The sequence below is a fragment of the Poecilia formosa genome, unplaced genomic scaffold (assembly GCF_000485575.1).
Source record: "Poecilia formosa unplaced genomic scaffold, Poecilia_formosa-5.1.2 Scaffold71, whole genome shotgun sequence".
NCBI classification, from domain to species: domain Eukaryota; kingdom Metazoa; phylum Chordata; class Actinopteri; order Cyprinodontiformes; family Poeciliidae; genus Poecilia; species Poecilia formosa.
In genome coordinates this window covers 1,033,525-1,054,255 of record NW_006800010.1, presented here as the reverse complement: position 1 = coordinate 1,054,255, position 20,731 = coordinate 1,033,525, and the positions used below count along the sequence as shown (strand labels likewise).

The window sequence follows — 20,731 nt, the reverse complement described above, 5'->3', positions numbered from 1 at the left end:
TTTTATTCTAAAGTAGGAAGCACTGGGCTGCTAGCTCTACAACACAAAACGCATTTTTCACACAGAACCTTGCAGGCTGTAAATCATTTAGCAGCTTCAAACTTAGAGTTTAAGTTTATCTTTGACCGCTGTTGCCTTAAGGAAGCACTTTAAACTGCCAAACTTTTGTTCCCTAAAGACAAGTTCACAGCGTGCTACTGTAGCTCATAAATATGACAGCAAGTACAGTACAGGAGATCAATAACAAAAGTAATGAAACCTGTGAGCTTTTGGAGTTGCAGACTTTCTCCAGCCTACCTCTTTTTGGTTGTACTTGATGGCCAGCTTAAGCCGGCTAAGGTTCATGCGCTCCTCCAGCAGGCCCCTCTTGTCGACATGATCGTCGCTGGAGGTGTGATTGAGAATCACTTCCAGCTCTCGAGAGTTTCGAGCCTGAGCCAGAAGATCCTTGGCAAACATCTTGCACTGTTTCGCCAGCTCTTCGTAGTCATTCCTACAGCAGAGATAGGTTTTTAAACATATCCTGTTCAGATCTATAGCTTATAGTATCATTGTTTGTGCTGAAAGGGAGAGACCTGCACAGTTTTTACTTTAAAATTCCATAGTTTTTTGTTGTTGTTTTTTTTTAGATTGAATTGACAGGCCCTGCAAGGAGAACATTACTCACAGAAGAAGCAGTGTTATTTAACTATTTTTTAAAGGATAAGTCCAAAAGTGAAAGATGAATTTATGGCAGTTTATGGCTGGACAAATGAATAATAATGCATTGTTGGTTTTGATGTGTTTTAATTTTGATTTTTATTTGTTTAATCTTGTGATTGTACAGCACTTTGGTCAGTGGTACTGTTTTAAAGTGCTATATAAATAAACTTGCCTTGCCTTGCCTTGCCTAAATTGACAGAGAAATGGCTAATGAGTAAGCAATATTTTCACCTGAATTCGACCTCGACAAGGCTGAGCTCCTTCAAGTCTGCGCTCAGCTCAAATGCTCGCAGTATGGGGTCCTCCTCGGTCAGCATGATAAGGGAGGGGCTCGCCAGGCAGCGGTAGATGTCGAGTCGGAACCTGAAGGACAAAGTTTTATTAAGACAAAAAAGAAAGAAAAAAAAAGGGGGATCGAAGTTGCCCAAAAGTGAGAATTCAACTGAAAAAGCACATAGCCAATATTAGGGAACATGTATAAACTAATTAAAGTTCATTAACTCTATGTAACTGCTTTGGTGTGCAATTACATATCATAGTCGCTTATTTAGAAAAATAAAAACAAAGGTAGTATAAAATAAAGGAAAACAACAACAAAAAAACGCTTATTCAAAGTGAGATTATGTTATTCCAATTAAAGATGGATTTATTTTTACACATCTTTACCAGATGTTCCAATAAATGTGGATGGTGTTATATTTGTATTCTTAAATCATTGCATGTGCAAAAAAGAAGGGTCATTGGAAGAAGTTAAAGATCTTAATAGTAGACTATCAATCAGCATGAAAAGTGCCGAGCTACAGATGCATCAGTTGTTTTAAGGTTAAAGCACCAACCACAGTCCTGCTACAAATGCTTCAAAACTAAATGTTAAGTCTCGACATTCCCAACAAGCAGAAGTATGCGTTGGATAAAATAAACATTCAGTTTTCTTGAATTGGCCCTGCTTAAAGCTCTGTGTTGCTTGGCAGAGAAGCCACACATTGATTCATTCAGACCGCTGCGTGGGACAGAAAATAAAATTGCCCAGCAAAACAACTCAGTAAAATCACATCTTTCAATCCAAGGTGTAATCCGAAAGCAAAACGTACCAATTCCCCTGGGGAAAACACAGTGGGTTGTTTGTTTGTTTTTTTTCTCCCTTTTGCTTAAGTTAGACTTTAAATCTCTTTTACATGTCAGAGTAAAACAGCTACATAGTACAAATGCTAAATGCTGTTTTTTGCTAAGCAGAAAAAGCGACACATTGCGTCAGTAGTCCTCTGTGTCGACAGACATAAAACAATTCAAAGTACAGCTACACACTTTCTACAAATGATTGCTTTGCATACAGCAAGCCATCATGAAAACCACTTTATGCCATTTTTTTAATAGCTATAAGTCACTGCATTAGCATGTACCTGGAGTGCCTTAAGCTGTCCTTCTTGTTTTTAGCATTGCACAGCATGCACTCGCAGCCGACAGCGTGAGGCCGAGGGAGGGAGATGTCCTGTTTTAGCAGCATGGTGAGGATCTCATAATTATTTCTGTGTGCTGCCAGGATAACAGGAGCCACATCCATGGTGGTGGAGTACTCTGGGTTCTGGATCCGCTGCATCAGTTTCTGAAAAGCACAGCAAGCAAGTATTAAAAACTAAAAAAAAAAAAAAAAAGAAAGAAAAATTACATGCTGTGGTACTCGGTTATTTGAGTCTGGAAAGATGTTTTAATAACCTGCAATAACGGGGGACTTACAGCGATAGAGGGCTTGGAGGAGCGTCTTGGTCTGTGGTTGAGGAGGATGTCCACGGCACCCACAACCTCCGAGTCTATGGCCACCAGCAGGGCATCTGTGGCCTTTGAGAAAAACATAATTTTAGAAAAAAAAGGGGGGCGGAAACAAAAAAAGCAGACAGAGGGAAAGAAAAATATAAAATGCTTTGCTAAAATACTCACACCTTTTACCGGCTTTGCACATGTAGCCTAACTATTTGAAAAATACCTCATTTAAACTGGTTGCAGAAAATTTCCAAACATTGCCAAAGGATTTCAATAGGATCTAGGCCTGGACTTTGACTGGACATGAAACTGACCTAAGAAAGTGTTATTCCAAAGACGGTTTGGTATCAGCCTGATTTGCAAGTTAAATATAAAGGGTGAATAACTACCAAACAAAAAAAAGGAATAGTTATTCAAGCACATTGATGTTTGTGTTAAATAGGATCTATAAAAAATGTGAACTGCAATGTAGAATATGCAAAGAACTCCCAGTATAAATCCAGTGACGTACAAAACGACATTTGCAGGTCACTGCATTGTCATTTCTGACATACCTGGCAGCCGTGCTCGAGCAGAAGCTGCAGGATGTCCAGGTTTTCGTTCTCGATGGTGATGGTCACCGCGTCCCGGCCCAGCACATCCACACAGTTGACGTTGAGCTCCCCATGGCGGTTCTCCTCCAGCAGCTTCTTCACCATGTAATAGTCACCTGAGGAGACAAAATTGTTCATAAAACTCACAAGTGGCTTTCAAGTGATTCTTTCGAAGATGTTTAAAGGAGACGCCTCCAGACCTCAACAGTAGTTACAAGGAAAGTGGTGAGACAGAACAGGAAACAGCCTCCTAAATCTTTGCTTAACAATAACATCTCCCTCAAAGCAGAATAACTTGGCTTCTCCGCTGTGTTTACAGAGGCTTTATATGGTGAATCTGTGAACTTATCAATGACTCGTTGAGAATGCCCATGCCTCTGTGCTATTTGACCTGTGTTTAACTCATCAGCTTCATCTCCTTGTTAGGAGCTGTGGAGATTCACCAGATGAATCCTGTAACATGCAGACAGTTACATTACTCATCTCCCCCCCCCCATTTGCGGATTATGTTCTACTGCTGGCCTGACTGCATCACTGCAGGTAAATACGAGCTTCTAGTAAATGAAAAGCCTAACATAGCTCAAAAGGAGGGAGGGGTGGGGGGAAGATGGGCGAACCTTTCTCGCATGCCAGCAGGAAGAGCTTCTCGTCCAGCGTCGTCTCCTCTTTTACTTCTCTCACGTCTTTCAAGGCCAGGAATTTGTCGGGGGAGGAGGTGTCCGTGCCCTGGTAAAGAGCTGCCATTACGACGGAGAGCGAGTACGGCCAAGCACTGATGTGCATCCCACTAGAAAGCTGCGAACATCACACAAGAAAGCCCGTCATCGTCCTTGTTACTGCTATGTGTGGCTGGACAGTGGAGGAATCCTTCCAGGAAGCAAGTCGGAGCGGAACGGAGGCAGGTTTACAGCGTCGTCATCGGGAGAAATCTTCCTGTGTGGTCAACACACTCCGAGGCGTTGCGTTCTCTTTAGTGCGTCTAAACACAACCTTCCCGCTACCGACTATCCGACCTCAGGCTCGATTAAACTGGATTAACGGAGTCGAACGACTGCTTACGCCAAGAAAAACAAAAATGTCATTCCTTTCGCCGTGTTTGCACGCACCATCTTCTGTTCCACATCGCAGGTTTGCTGCTGGGATCTTTTTGGTCCTGATGCTGCTGACGAGGACGCTACTGCGCATGTTTCCTCCTCCGAGTCGCACGCGCTTCCTTCGTGCGCGCGCAGCGCAGTGTGCGTGTGTGTGTGTGTGTGTGAGACTCAGAATTACGTAACAGTGCTGCTTTGTGTACTGTTTGTGCTGACCGTATAGGCTGTGCAGAGGCAGAGACTTGAAATGTTATGCAGCAAAAAGCGCACAATGCTGCAAGTTATTTACAGAGCTTTGCTACAGCATTTATGCACCTGCATTTATTTGCACGCTGTACTGTTAAACATCAAACCATCCTCTTTTTTTTATATGCTGCGGAGTATATGTCCCTGCTATTATGATATATTAAGCAAATATTATTCTAAAGTTGCTCTTTGATTGCAGCGTTTGATTTATTAGGTATTATTGTTTTTGCGGGGGAGAGGCATTGTTTGGTGACCCTGAAAAAAGCTAATTGAAATTTTCACAGCTTTCCTTCAGCAAAGGGAGGACATTTTTTTTTTTTTTTTACCATTCTTTAATAAAGGACAGTTTTGTGGGGTGCATGGCAAATATGTCAACAAATACTGGCACTTTAGGTATGGATGTTTGTAGTTCATCTTGTTTGTTGCTTCTGTGAATAATGTTCTCCTAGCAGGGCTTGTCAATTTAGATTTAGATGGTCAGAAATGATTTGCTAGATTTGCAGTTAGATGATATTATTTTCATGATGAATTACAAATTGGCTACACTACAAACACTGTTATGCAGGCATCGGATTGCCTTTATCTAATATCTTGTATCTGTATCTATAAACTAAACGATAAAAGTAATTTTAAAAAAATGGATAAAGCAATGTTTCTTGCAGTGTCCTATGTTTAGGAAACTGATTTACATTCCTCTCCAACTTCATTTCATACTTACCTGGTGTGTTCCTTGATCTTTACTGGTTTTTTTTTTTTTTAACAGTGATCTCTAACAGATCTTTGAACCACCTTCACAAAACCGCTACATTTATATTTTGATTAATATACATCCATACTTACATACATGCATTCTTTTTACTGTACAGATGACTTTGTTGTTTGAAATTGAATTAATTTCATGGTATCAGAGCAAAAGAGACTGAACACACTTGTCAAATTCGTATTATTAAAAACCCCCAAAAACAAACAACCCAAAAAAAACAACAACAACAACAAAAAAAAAACAACAACCATGTATCATTTAATCTTGATCTTTTGAAAACACATTGAAAGTGTTTTCAAAAGATCAAATCATTGATAGAATATAACTACTTTTTCTAGACTCAGTATCTCAGCACACTGGGATAGAAATCGTATCACAGTTTATGTCTGGGTTATTCTCTGCATTAAATTCAGTGGCCGGTAATGGAGGCTTAACTGTGCAATAGATATGTTTGGACATCTATTTGTGAAATTAATTATATCTAGACTGATGGAGTCCTTGCCAGGCCTTAATGGAGCACATGTGGAGTTTTTCACCAGCATGTCAGAACACTTAACATCTTTAGATGTTTTACCAGAGAGGACTGAGGAAGTTGGGATTATTTTTGCAGTTTGACAAAATAGTACTAGCAGCTATAAACATAAATAAAAAGTTCTGTCAAAATAAAAGCCTGGCAGGCAGTTGGGTAAAAAGAAGATTTTACATGAAATCCAGACTCAATCCCTTAAAATGATTTGATAAGAAGCAGTTCAGGCCTATGTGTGCTGTTGGATAAAAAGTTATCCTTTATCCTGCACATTTTATGTGTTCTATATGCAAAGTAAACTCTGAATTTATCAAATTAAATGGCTGATGTATTGATTCAACAAATACTCTTTTTTTTTCTAATTTGACATTATTTATTCACTTCACCTTTTATTTGCTACTACTTTTAATGAAAGAAAAAAAAATATTGAATGAAACGGTTACTTAACGAATCACTACATTGAAATAGGCCCATGTCTTAAATTTCTGGGGGTTTTATATAAATTAAATGCGTTGCATTGATTGTGTTATTGTGAGGGGTGAACACGCCGTTATCCAGCAGAGGGCAGTCTGTTCAAAGTTTTTAGAACATCTGCAAGCATTTTTACTACCGATGAAGCATGTGTATTATGCAGACAAATGCGGTCATATTCTTTACAAAGCAAGGAAATTTTAATTATCTTTTTAGATCATTAGGGATAATTTAAGGATTTTCGCTGAAAAAGCTGATATTCCATTGTGATTACTATTTTTTAAATATTATATTTATTATTTATATATATATATATTATAATTTATTTATATACATAAATAAATTATATATTTTATAAAATAAGAAAAACCCATGTGGCCATTACAGATGGGCAAACTTATGGTTAGGGTTAAATTATCATTTCACCCGATCACTGCCACACTAACGTCTCATTAGTCATAATGTTATGCCTGAACAGATAGAAAAAAAATCAATCCCGAGACTGGAGTGGTGAAAACATGCACTTAATCTGGGATGCCAAGTCCTCCCAACAGACAAGTTTCCTATCTAATGTACATAAAAGTAGATGAAATAGAACATATTTTGTATTAAAGTATGGATTTCAGCACACGATGCGATGTGGGGCCGTGAAATAATGAAGAGCTTCAAAGCGCTTTCTCTTGAACTTTTTTAAGGGCAGGATGGGTGGAGTCCTCTATGGCTTATAATAAAAGCTTTCACGATGAGCCATCTCTGCACAACACAGATGTACAACAGTGAGATCAACATCATACGTTAACATGGGGCCACATTTTGAGTGGCGTTGTTGTTGAGACACAAAAGCTGTAAAAGACAATTTTGCCAATTTTAGGCCAAGCTCGTGACCGTGCGATGTGTTGTGATACTGTAGAGAAGTGATATATAAATAGTTATGTTGATCATAATTGCAAAACATTCTCTATGCAGGTTGAAGTTACAGTCACGTAAATAATAAGTACATAATTTTATTCTGTTACAACTACTACTAATACTAATTATGCTTATTGTTATTGTTAATGCTCATATATTACTATTTTATGTTCACTAAAATGTAAGTGAACATTTGTGACACTTCCCTTTTATAATTTCATTATTATTATCATTATTATTATTATTATTATTATGATTATTATTGCAACTTAAAATCGTGGACATTTTAAACAAATCTAACATTGTTAAGCATCACAACCAAAAAAATTTAGCTAATTTTAGTGGCTTGGGATATTTTTAAAGTTAAGATACATTTTACGGCCATCTAGGTACATTGTACGTGTATTGTCTTTCGAACTAGATGCTCGAGCTTATTTTGATTCACAGATATAGGTCACTTTTGTGTCAGAGGTGGCTTCTATTTAGTAGTAAAAAAGAAGCATATCCTATTTTGCGTAAAGTGATTTATAAAAATGAGCAGAAAAATAAAATTATGTTAATGTTTTATTCAGAAACCCCCTCATTTTTCTCGACGAATTTGTCCCTCACAATATGGCGTGGAAGCTCACGTCTTCTATTCTTTACGTCTCTATGTGGGAGGCGCTGGAGACAGACTGGGGACAAAACCCAATAAAGGAGCTACTTACCGCATTACGTCACCAATTGGACCAATGAAGCGCGTCAGAGGGCGGGCCTCTGCGCCTGAATTTGGACTGAACCCGTTCAGTGTGTGGCAGTTAGACAAGCAGAGGAGGTCGCTATGTGGGAGATTCTTAAATCCGTGACTACGGATGCAGACTTGGCGCTGCTTTATTGCATCCAGATGATTTGAGCCGTTCGCGCAGGACTCATTTTGATTTGTTGCACCGTGTCTATGTGTGGATCTCAGCCCGGCTGTGTTTTCAAAGATGCATCAGACAGTATCTGCGCAGAGATGCCCCCGCTGAACATGAGCAAACAGGGCGTCTGTTACAATGAAGAAGACGGCGGCGGCTCCTTCCTGTGTTGTTGCGGATCTTGCAGCGCTCGGTATGGACAACTTAAACGTCTCCATCATCATCATCATCACCACCATCCACCACCGCTCCAATGAGGAACATTGCGCAGTGCAGTGAATCGGGTTTTTGGAAAATATATTACCTAATCAACTGGAAAATAAATTCCCAGCATACACGTTACAGAGCGCGCCTTGGTGCATTACTGTCAATGTAAAGAGCTCTGCCCAGTGGTGGGAGCCACTCTCTCCAGGGGTTACAGATGAGAGGCAAACAATACCATCAACCACTGAAGTTGACAGCGCCTTGGGAGAAGGATGCTGGCTTTGGGAGAAAGCTCAAAACCTACAGGAATCATACCAAGATAATAGCACAGCCTGGGATCGTGATGAAAGTGCTGCGCAGGAAGAGGATTGTGTTATTCATGGCCTATTTCCTGCTGCTGGTGCTCACCATGCTCAATTTGGCCAATTATAAATGGACCAAGGAGCCTCAGCAGTGCAACCATCAGATGAGGAGCACCACCTATCAGAGCAGATCGGACATCCGCTTTCTCTACAGGCCCTCCCTGGCTAAGAAGAGACAGCTCATCTACGTCTTGACCACCTGGAGGTCGGGGTCCTCCTTCTTCGGTGAGCTTTTCAACCAAAATCCAGAAGTGTTCTTCTTGTATGAGCCTATGTGGCACATCTGGCAGAAGCTGTACCCTGGTGATGCGGTGTCTCTGCAGGGGGCGGCCAGAGACATGTTGAGCTCCTTGTATCGCTGCGATCTGTCTGTTTTCCAACTTTACAACAGCCCCGGAGGCAAAAACTTTACCTCCCTAGGGCTGTTTGGTGCCACGCTGAACAAGGTTGTGTGCTCCTACCCCCTGTGCTCAGCCTACAGGAAGGAGGTGGTGGGGATGGTGGATGATAAGGTGTGCAAAAAGTGTCCCCCACAGAGCCTTAGACTGTTGGAGGAGGAGTGCCTAAAGTACAACACTATAGTCATTAAAGGGGTGCGCATTTTGGATGTAAACGTTCTCGCCCCTCTGATGGAGGACCCATCCTTAGATCTGAAAGTGATCCATTTGGTTAGAGACCCTCGGGCAGTGGCAAACTCAAGGATCAAATCCAGACACGGCCTGATTAGGGAGAACTTACAGGTGGTCCGCAGCAGGGACCCTAAACTGCGCCGGATACCTTTCGTAGATCCCGGCCACAAGGTCAACAAGAAGGACGGCTCCGACTACCATTCCATCGGAGCCATGGAGGTGATCTGCGACCGCACCTCCAGGACTCTGAGGACTGCCTTGAACCCTCCAGGTTGGCTGAAGGGGAAGTACATGGCCGTGCGGTACGAGGACTTGGTGGAGAACCCCGTCAAGACCCTGAGGAGCGTTTACCGCTTCGCCAACCTCACCACCAACCATGACATTGAGTCGTTTGCGCTGAACATGACCAGCGGCTCCAGCTCCTCCTCCAAGCCCTTCATCGTCTCCTCCCGGAACGCCACGCAGGCAGCCAGCGCTTGGAGGATGGTGCTCAGCATCCAGCAGATCAAGCAGGTGGAAGACTACTGCCACCACTCCATGTCCGTCCTGGGGTACGAGAGGGTGAGAACAGCCGGGGAGGCCAAGGATTTGAGCAAATCGCTGCTGACGCGCTCCAAACTGTGAAGAAAAAAAAAACAAAACAAAAGCATCCTCCTCGCCACCAAAGACCTTTTTAATTTAATGTTCATTTTTCCATGCAGTGCCGTTTCCTCTTATTGTGGAATTAAAGCTTTACGTTCAAGTGTTAAAGGAGCTCCGGCTGGCTACATTTGGAATGTATATCTTGTTTTCGAGCTGCAGTTTGTACACTTCTTTTATACGGGAACACCGGCTGTGGGACAATGACTTAAGATAGGAAACAAAAGGATAATTTATGTATCTTGGTATTACTATGACACTACAAAGTTGATGTTTTTGAAGTTATTTTTGAATGTTTAAAATCTTAAAAAAAAAAAAAATATATATATATATATAATTTTTCACTCTCCATACTGTCTGTACAAGTGAAAAGAAAAACTAGTAGATAAAAGGAAAACAAGTAGTAACAGATTTTAAAAATCATTTTTATTTTTAATACCCCGTTAAAGTCAGAGACAATCAGTGATTTGGTTTGATGATGTGCCATAGTTAGAAGTCTCATCAGAACAGCAGTAGTACTTTATACAGTTTTTTTTTTTTTATCTGTCATTTCATTTTGTGACAACGTCCTTGTAGGATGTTGACATGCACTGTGGACTTTTGGTCATAACTCTGGAGTAGGACAACCTCTCTTTGTGTCAGTGTGAGCATTCTGTTGTTCTACCATCTTCAAATGTTTACAATTGCTTGCTCTTATGAAAACACCTGAACTAAAAAAATAATATTGCATTGAGTAAAGTTCACAGTAAATGACTTTATGCATCATTTGTGAGTGTAACATTTTCAAACTGAAGAAATATTCAGTCTCATTTTGCTTGTGTCTAGACTTTGAAATTAGTTAGTGCTTTGAAACATAATTTGCCTCCTAACAGAGTTTCTGTTTTTCACTTTTTTTTGACACACTTGTATGTTACAAGATAAAACGAGTAAATACAACATGTGCTGTTTAAGTTATGATTTGATTTATTTGGGGAAAAAGCTGTTTGAACCATATATGTGAATATTTTACATCACCACGGAGAAATTTTGGCCAATGCTTGTTTTACTATAGGCCAAGTCACCGCGTGTTTAGTAGGATTTTTATCCAGACTTTGACTAGGCCATTCTAAAATTGTCCTTTTTATTGTTTGTGAGCTATTTGCTGGTGTATTGTTTCCTGCTTTGTAATCCAAGAGCACTTGATCTTAAGCTAGTGAAATGATGGCCGTCGGGATCTTTTGCTAGAGAGCAGAATTCATGACTTCATCAATTACGACAATTTGTCTAAGTCCTGACGCAACAGACTCTCACTCTACTCTGACCCTGTTTGACTGTGGGTATGACGTTTGTTCTCTGAAATGCTGTTTTAGTTTTACAGCAGGCTAAACTGGATACACTTCTCCCAAAAGTTAGACCTTTATTTTCATCAGTCCATAAAACATTTTCTCTGAAGTATCATAGAGTAGTCAAGATGTTGGTCATGAACAACGACCTTAACTGAGGCAAGTGATCTCTGCGGTGCTGTAGATGTCGTTCTGGGCTGTTTTGTGAACTCCTGGATGAGTTTTTGATGCATTCTTTGTGTTACCATGGCAGGTCTCCCACTGGGAACAAACACTGATGTTTTATATGATGTTTATTTATGGCTAATGTCTCACACTGTGGTTTGCTCAGATCTAACGCCGTAGCTGAGGTTCTGTAACCCCTCTCAGATTGATGATTATCTAGTATTTTGCTTCTCATTTGTTTTTTAATTTTTTTTCAGCATGGGGTAAGACATGTTGCTTTTTGAAAATTTTCCATCTGTTTCACAGTTTAATCACAGCTCAGTCATTGTGTAATAAGAGGAGGAGTTGCATCACCGGCTTGGTTTGGATGGCTTATTTCCTTAAACAAATGAAATTATAATTTTCCAAAATTTCATTTTGTATTTACTCAGGTTATCTTTGTTTGATATTGAAATTACTTTTATGATCCGAAACAACAGAAGTGTGACAAAAAAGTGAAATAAATTTGTAAGGGAGGACAGTTTTTTTCACAACACTGTATTTCTGCAAGCAATAGTACCACCGCAAAGTCATACATTTGTTGCCAATGGCTACATATCCTAGGGGTGCCCTATGGCGTTTGGTAAATATACTTTTTGTTTACGCTCAACGGTAATCGGCGTGGATGGAGTGTGTGCAACAGACCAGATGTTTTAAAATTATTTCCCCTTGAAAAATTCCTATAATCCTTCTTTTTAGATCAAGGGTTTTATTTTGGGGAGTTAAGTAGTGCGGCTGCTTTAATATTTAACAAACCCATATATTTTTATCTGCAGAACCCTTTTGACTTGTACTGAATCCCTTTTACCTTCTTCCATCCAAACAAAATAGCTGCTGGATTATGACCCAGCAACCCAGTTTTATTAATTTAGTTCTGCATGAAATATATGGCTGTCAAAATGCTAGGTTACCGTGATGTCACAAAATTATTTTTTTTTTCCACATTACGTCACATTTATCTAGTACAATTCAAACTAAACTCTTCGAGGAAAACAATCTAGAGAATAAAAAAAAATGTTGGTTAGCACAACAAACTAATACTTAGTTGAAACACATTTTGATTCATTTCAAGAATTCAGTCATCTTTGTTGAGTCTCTTAACATCCAGCATCTTTCACTTCCATAATATTTCAAAGGGGAAACAGAAATGCCGTTTTGTGCCCTTCTCAAATTGTGCCCAAATGAATAAATTATGGTTTCATGTGAGCATAGCACATGCTTTCACAAGATGTTGAGCAGTTTTAACAGTTCCTCAATTGTTTTAGACTTCTATCTTTAGATCTTAGATTTTAGTCCAGTGTAGTCATTAGTTGCCGTCTCTCTGGTCTGGGTTAGTTAAAATATTAACTGAGAAATGAGACACTGAGGCATCATCAGTTCTCACCGATTCCTCAGATGTAAAGTAAGGGGACTTGATATACACATATTAACGTATACTAATATACGTTAATATGTGTAAATGTTAACCCTGCAACATATATAATAATAGGTTCTTTTTAATCTCATTAAGTGCTAAAAATTATTACATATTAGACTGAATTAATATATTTGTTGTCTTGGTGAAATATTTTAAACTGACATGTAAAACAGTTAGAGACCAAAAGTCAAATATCTTAACACTTCAAACAAGACAGTGGGGTTATTTTTTTTTTGCCTTTAACAGTATGCTAACTTTGAAAGTATTAAGTTGTTAGACTTGAAAGCGGGCTCCTACCTTTTTGATTCCATGTGTGTCTCAGGAAAAACATAGTGCATTTTGGGTCTGGTTACTTTGCACCTACTCAGGAAACCCTGATAGAGTTTAGTCCTTAGTGTGAATGAGTAAAATGTAGAGTTAGGGCTAAGAAAGAGTTGGATTTGGCTTTTGTCTATCTTTGTAAGCACACTCCTGAGAAAATGCACATGGCTTAATGAGATACATGACTGAGTTTGTATAAAAAGCCAAAGCAGACCTGATAAAATGTGTTTTTCTACAACGGAGGGATTTTGCTGATAAGTTCATATCTGCATGAATAAGTAGAAGTAGAGTAGCGGTTGCAAACAAGAGGCTCTCAGGAAAATTCATGAACATCGTTTTGTCAGACATATTAACTTTTTTTATCAGATGATATCGAAAAGAAAGGGAAAAACCTAAACAGGACAATAAACTGAAACAACAGCAGTGTGACAGAAAAGTGTTGCGTTTTTCGGTCAGTGTGATCGGTGCTTATAGCTCAGCTTCAGGCTGTTTGCAGAAACAAGTGTGTCGTTTAACGCATGCATGCCTGGGCCTGAAGTCAAAAGCAATATCACAGGCCAAAGACATTTAAACTAAAAACACCCCTCCTTTACAGTAAACATGATCAATAAAATCTCAAAAACAACTTTAAAAAAATTAAGTAAAAAAAAAAAACATCCTATTAAAACTTACTTTAGATTAATAAATCAGATCACCATACTAGAGGTGTTTTTTTTTAAAAAGTTGAATTCAAAAGGCAAGAGTCAAATTGTAAGAATTCATTAAGCAAAAAGTTATAGCTCAAAGGATTTATAAAATAATCTTTTCTGTTACTTTAAAAGTTTTTTTTTTTTAAAGCAACGGCCCAGTCAAAAGTATTCCCCATGATGTTTTAGAGATTTCTGTTTAAAACAGTGTCCTTTATTGGTCATCCGCTCCTATTGGTTTAAAACTATATTTCTCACAAATATGGCGTTACAGAAAATACGTTTTTTTAAACATCTATACATACATGCTTGCAATATATCACTATTTGTGAACAAAAGCTATATCAGTTTCACCAACCAGTCAGATTTTCCATACTTTTTTTTAAAACATAGTGGTCTATAGTTAAATACAAAGGAAGCAGTAGGCAGACTATCATAACACCAATAAATGCTAAAACAAGTAAATTAAATGAAAAAGTAACTGCTAGAATACAAACAAAACGTGCAACTGAGGAAACTTGGATACAAACATAAACAAATAACCAGAGATAAATATAAACCATATAAAAACATTGCATTCATAAAAAGTACTTCAAGCACAAGACAAATAGCACATTTATCGTTTGAGATACACCTGTCTTGTTAATTTTAAATCCAGTTTTGTGGAAATAACATTAAGAAGATTGTTATTACAGAAAACTACAGAAAATGGCATAATTAACAGAGAAAAATGGTGGCGTTTATAAAATAAAGGAATTGTTAGGTGTTGGGGTTGATTCTATTTCCCACTGGCAAACATTGAGCTCCATAAAAGCAGGTCCTTGTTTTTGGTCAACTTCCTCTGCCTATGAATCAACTGATTGGCAACAACTACATCAGTGAGGAGAAGAAAACCCATCGGCAAAAACTTTGCAGTTCATAAGAATGAATGACACAATTAGGAAGTGAAAATAAGGGTTACAAAACTGAGATGACCTTGTTTAAACTACCGTGCACAGCAACTGAAGGCACTGCGTCAGAAAATCAAACTATATTTAGTTAGTTTTAAAAAACAGCTCTTTTAAGGATTTTAGTCTGGAGACTTGTGATGAAAGGCTGTTGCTCGCAGCTCTTTAATCAAGAGCGTAACTCTTATCAGGTGTACTATCAAGCTTACATGGTAAACGTTTTCAGCAAGCAACAGCTGAAAGACCTGCATTCCACAGATGTACCCATGCATTTGTTGCATAAATAGAAGAGAGATCACTTCAAGGGCAGCGGGTGTATTACACGAAGCCTAACCTACAGCAAACTGCACCCTGATTCACTCCAGGGGAATAAAAAAGTGGGACGGCCCAGAGATTTATGAGTCAAAAAGGAAACAATGCGCGTTCTAGAATGAAAGCCAGAACCGGTATGTTTACAGAATGCTCTTGGACGATAAGGAGGACACGGAGGGAAATGAGTAGGGGGATTTGAATCAGCTGAAAGGGCAAAAATGCAATGAAAGCTTAATCAGGAGATGGGCAGAAAAGAGGAGGAGAACAGGAACTGAAATAACATCCTGGGTGATTCGAAGGGACACTGTGGCATTCAATCACTGGGTATGCTGGTGAGAGAGTTCCCACATTACGAAACATACCATGAGGGTCACTTCATCTTTTGTATTTAAAAAAAAAAAAAAAATCTTTTTTATAGGTGTCCAGTTAATGTAACCAATTCCATTCACCAGTGGTAACAATCTTTATCTCAAGCATTTTGTTGCCGTTGATTTAAAATGAAGATGGTTTATAAGTAATGTGAATCCAAAATGCAGTTTTTTTTTTAAAATGGATATTATTACATAGATCAATGAAAGAGACCTTTATTTGTCACCGACAGCCTTCACAAGGAGGATAAGCCAAACACGGTGCTTAAGAACCACTCTCTTCACAGTGTTATGTCCAAGGCAGTCATGTTTAATAAATTAGTATAACACTGAAAAGTTCATTTATTTCAGTAACTCACTAAACCAGATGAACTGATTAACGGAGTTCCAACATTTAAAATTAGAATATTTAAACAGAGCTGTAAAAAACAAAACGGTTTGAGTACAGAAATTTTCAATGAAAACTACGTTTCATACCTGCTTACAGGTTGTTATTTTCAAAAATTACTGTGAATTTGACAAACAAGCTTCACTGGAGGACATATTCGCATTCACTGAACATGACTGAATACTAACAGAAAACTTAGTGGGAAAACTCAACACTGGAGCTCAACCAATTTGGATTCGCTCTTCGTCCAGACTCAGAGATTCTAATTTGGAAATAAAATGCAAAATGCACTTAAATATAACAGCTGGACTTAGGGCCATGAGGCAGAAGTAGTCCTTTTCCCCCCCTTATCCCATGTAACGCTTTTATCAGGAATGTTGACACTAGTTCTGCAGTGGTTTACCATAAGGAACGTGTTATCTGATGTTCTGAATGCCGTGGTGTGAGGAAACTTCTAAAGCGCTGACTTCATCTGCTCTTGAATGGGCGTCAGGCTGGAATCCCATTGTCCCTGTTGGTTGTGGACCTTTTCCTATAATAGTTTTTTTCTTCCACTCAACTCTTCATTAATATTTTGGATACAGCACTCAAAGAACAGCCAGCTCCTTTAGCAATTAACCTGTTGCAGCTTACACTCCTTGTAGAGGGCTGTCAAATCGACCGCATCCCCCAGGAGTCTGCAGAATGTACCACTCTCATAACATAGCCTCTCTTTTAAAAATATATATATATCTTTTAATATCTTGTGAGATTCCTCTGTGTAATACTTCTATGTATGAGGTTCACTTTTTGAATTGAAATAAATTAACTTTTTGATGACATTCTAATTTACAGACGTGCTCCTGCAGATGAAAGTAAATTTAAAAACAAAGCAGGACAATACATCTCCAGTAGAGAAGCAGGAAGAATGCCAGCCTCCACTAATTGTCTCTTCCTTCCAGCGCGAGTGTGTTTTTGCACAACAACTCGGCACATGGGGGTTGTGTGACCTTATGCGAGTCACAGTAACAAACTCCCACTCGGTGGCTTTGAAATACACAGACCATGGTCCCTGCGCTCTGTGGGAGGTGGGGGCTAGCGTTAAGGCAACAGGAGAGGGGGGAATGATAAGGCAAAGTTAAAGTGGGAAAATTCACTCCTCAGTGACGTGAGCCGCTCCAGTGCCGAGGCCCAAATCTCCCTCCAGCAGGTCCTCTCGCTGCTCTGACCCAGAGTCGCTGCTCCGTGTGGACGGAAGATCAGATTTCTCCAAATTGACGTCAAAGTTCTCTGGTTCAGTCTCAAAGGGCCGCTCCTCATCCTGAAAGGTAAATAATAATAGAGTGGAAAAAAAAATCTCTTTTGTTTCAATCCGTTCTAAGAAGATTCATTGTAAAGTTTTGATCACCTCCTGCTTTTGGTGGCCACAGAAGACTCCAGCAAACCTACCACACCACTGTGGCAGTGAGTTGGTCAGCGGGGGGCCACAGTGGGTCAGCAGGGGCTTTAGATATCTGTAACCTCGTTAAGTCAAAACCATAGTCAGTATAAATCCTAAAATATGCTGAAACTGGGAATGAAAGGAGCAACTTCACAGGTTTAATGATGCAAAGAAAGAATGTTGGACGATTCGCACAGAAGACCATCAGTCATCTTGCTTTTATTTCTTATGCGATAAGTGTGGCTTCCCGTTTTAGCTGCTTATCTCAAATACCACATCATGTCACTCCACCATGTTTAAAATAGCTCTAAAATCATAATTGAGCAATACTTTAGAAATATGAACCACAATTTAAAGCCACTGTTCATACATATAAATATATATATAAAAACATGCTTTGTTTTAAATTTATTTTCATTTACAGGAGCATATATAGTGATGATTGTACACATAAAGCCTTATATAATACTTATATAATACACTTATATATTGCTTGCATCTTGATTAAAATAAATACCACTAAACATCATCGTAAAATGTTAAATCTCCTCCCAAAATGAAACATAGTTCAGATAGTCTTTGAACAGAAGAACCATTATTGAGGCAGCCACAGAACCGGCCTTTATAGAAGAGAGGCAAACACAAAGCCACTGCTGAAACTAAGCCAGAAGAAGTCCTGTCTAGGGTTTGCCACAAACATGACGAACCCAGTAAACACGTGGAACAGAGTTCCACATGTTTGCTGGGTAAGAACAAAACTGAATTGGCCTGCATGCAAAACGCTGCACATCCCACTGAACACACCATCGACAGCATGAAACATGGAGGTGCCAGAGTCATGCTCTGGGGATGCAAGAGTGTGGAAGTTTGTCAGACTTTATGGGAAGATGGATGGTGTTACAGTGTATACCTAACATTCCCAGAAGAAAACTTGTTACAAGCTGCAAAATAAAAAATTAAAAAGTAGGACAGAAGCTCACCTTCCACCAGCAGAGGACACTGACTGGACTGTCTAGGATCAGTGGTTCTCAACCAACTGGCTGAAAAACAGACATAGCTGCACATTCTTGTTTGGGCATGCATACAGAATGTGCACTTATAAAATAGAGTATAATAGTATGGATATTTAGTTTTTCTTTAACGCAGATAGGGACCTTAATATGTTACCCATTTCTCTAGAGCTGTCAGTATAAAGCAGCTGCTGCCGGCTTGTTTAATTTTAACAAGGCGAATTCTCTGAATGGCATGAGAGAAGAACCTAAAATCAGTCAATCTGAGCTCATCAGTTGGTCCTCTGACAATATTTGACATTGACCTCATTTCTCGTTCACTTTGAATCAGCTTGAAAACTGGTGAGTTCAGCACAACTGGTGCTCTGCATGTTCCCCGTGCCAGACACTTTTCAATACTGAGATTCTTTGTAAACATCAGTGAAACAAGCAGAGGATTTCCTAATCCATTAAAATAAGTTTCCAAATCACGATGCAACCTGTTGACGGGGTAAACTGTGATTTATATCTGTGTGGCCAATGCCGTTTAAGCATAAATGTGCCTAAAACATGAAGGTCAGTACAATGTAGATGTATGCATTACTTTATGCTACTTTAACTCCAAAAGCACACTTGTAAAAATGTAGATAGCTGTACAATGAAGTAAAAATATAAGCGCACTCCAAAAATGTCTGTGTTCAACATATTTGCACATGTGGATATTTATTAATTTTAATTCATGTCAAAAATATCTATTCATCCCTCTATCAAATTTAGAGTTGTAGCAAAAATGATAGTCTGTGAATGCACTTGAGTTTACCCCGTCTTTGAATCAGTACTTATTTGCTGTCTCATGGCTCAAACCAGCACATTTCAACGACTTCACTAAATTCACATGATGTAAAGCTAAAATGACCGACGTCTTTCCAGATACGCCCAGCAGGCCTTTTCTTTTTATGAGGTCATTAAGAACCAATAGCCTCTTTTGTTACAAGACAGAGAGCTCCATATTAGTCATTAGAAGCTCTAGGTACTAGGTGCTATTTTTAACTTGGATATCTAAAGGGTTGAAATATATTTCATTTCACACGGATGTGCATGCTCCTATCAGCTACAGGGATCTCTGAAAGTTAGACGGAGATAAAAAAATAAATTGTGTTAGCTTATTTCAGGGAATCGGGTCGATGAGGCTCTTGATTAAAATCAGAAACAAGGCCACAATTAGTCTCCAAATGTGCTTAAGAGCTGCTGCAAAGTAATGCAAAGAGTCGCGTGTCGGGTGGGCGGAGGGAACGACTGCAGACAGAAATGATGTGTTAATGTTAAGGAAGGATATCAACATGCTTCTGGTTAATGCGTAAAAAAAAATTACACCCTGTGATAAGACTCCAAAACCTCCCTAATCAAGGCAGTTAGTGACAGCATATTCCATTAAACACTTGATCCTGGATCCCCTTTATTACAGCTCCTTATGTGTGACGGCACACTCATTAGCTTTCAGCTGTAAAAGTTCTGAGCGTTCTAATTATTAGCCACTTTGCTACTTCTGGTTGTTCCTTATGAAAAAAAAAAAAAAAAGAGACAAAGCCCCGCTTCACCTTTGTCATCCTAATGGGACAAAAGCAAAAATGTATACCTCTGAGTGTGCAACGGATAATGTGGGACGTAAAAGTGCACAATTTCCTGACGTGAAAAAGAAAGAAAGAAAAAAAAACAATCAAATGAAAGAAGACAATTATCTCATTCGTCAGCAATGAGTAAAGGGTTAGGATTATAGGCTTCTTTGTGTTCGCCAACAGGATTCATTTATGAGTCTCAAAATTAGGAAAGGAGAGAACAAAAGAGGGTACAAGGATTTTGAGGTGGAGCAGTCGGCATGGTGCCGCGCTACATTAACACAGCTCAGCGGATGGTTGTTATTGCTGGAGCTGCTCTCTGTTTCAAGGAGGTATTGAATTAGATTTGCGTAAAAATGTGCTGAGTAGTTCTGAGCTGGAAGAAGCCGAGCTGCTGTTTCAGCCACTCTCCTCACCGGCCTCTCGTTAAGGCTTGGAGAACGTTTTTCACAACTATCACACCTTTATTTTTTGACAACCTTTTATATCCCTTAGTGTGACCATTTATGCAAACAGTGGCATAAAAAACAACAACAACAACAACAACAAAAAAACCAAGCAGCTATGTTTCAGGAATTACTTTTGCTTTTCTTTGCAAAACAGAGTTAGATTGCCACAGATTCTTAGGTCTGCAGCCATTTTACACACAAGTGTGCTCTCGTCTAAATCATTCCAATGAAGCTCTGGTTCTATATTAAGGGTAGTCTACCAGCTGGTTGGCAGATTACCCCAGTGTCAAGTTTTTGCAGTCTCTAATTTTAGCTTTTGATTTTGCGTGCGTGGCTAAAGATGTTCCGAGTTTATTTGTCATGTATTTCACAAACGTATTCTGATTAAATCACAGTTTGACAGTATAATCACTGTCAAATGTTTACAGGTTCACAGCTAGAAGCTTTACTCCTGACAAAAGCTGCCTCTCCTTTTTTTATTTTACGAGGGAGAAAAGACTTAT

General features: G+C 39.1%; 3 protein-coding genes and 1 long non-coding RNA gene across 4 annotated transcripts in view; 2 read left to right on the top strand and 2 right to left on the bottom strand.

The window, feature by feature from the left end:
- Positions 1–15,404, top strand: part of LOC107836634 (uncharacterized) — a 19,252-nt gene extending 3,848 nt beyond the window's left edge. The window contains exon 2 of the long non-coding RNA XR_001662576.1: positions 12,222–15,404. This is a non-coding gene — a long non-coding RNA (uncharacterized LOC107836634). The remainder of the gene's footprint in view (positions 1–12,221) is intronic.
- LOC103140494 (short transient receptor potential channel 1-like) lies at positions 75–4,197 on the bottom strand. Its single transcript, XM_016673179.1, has 6 exons — positions 3,671–4,197; positions 3,015–3,169; positions 2,437–2,538; positions 2,103–2,305; positions 934–1,065; positions 75–493 (listed from the first exon to the last, which is right to left on the bottom strand). The coding sequence occupies exons 1-6, from the start codon at positions 3,834–3,836 to the stop codon at positions 238–240; spliced, it is 1,014 nt and encodes a 337-aa protein (XP_016528665.1). The 5' UTR covers positions 3,837–4,197; the 3' UTR covers positions 75–237.
- LOC103140431 (carbohydrate sulfotransferase 2) lies at positions 7,820–10,508 on the top strand. Its single transcript, XM_007555584.2, has one exon. The coding sequence runs from the start codon at positions 8,377–8,379 to the stop codon at positions 9,772–9,774; it is 1,398 nt and encodes a 465-aa protein (XP_007555646.1). The 5' UTR covers positions 7,820–8,376; the 3' UTR covers positions 9,775–10,508.
- The window catches only part of LOC103140430 (sodium/hydrogen exchanger 9), a 75,224-nt gene continuing 68,595 nt past the window's right edge, over positions 14,103–20,731 (bottom strand). Inside the window, exons 15-16 of the mRNA XM_007555583.2 lie at positions 17,142–17,247; positions 14,103–17,054 (exon numbers count right to left, since the gene is read on the bottom strand). Coding sequence (XP_007555645.1) covers positions 16,887–17,054; positions 17,142–17,247 — 274 coding nt within the window. The 3' untranslated portion in view covers positions 14,103–16,886. The remainder of the gene's footprint in view (positions 17,055–17,141; positions 17,248–20,731) is intronic.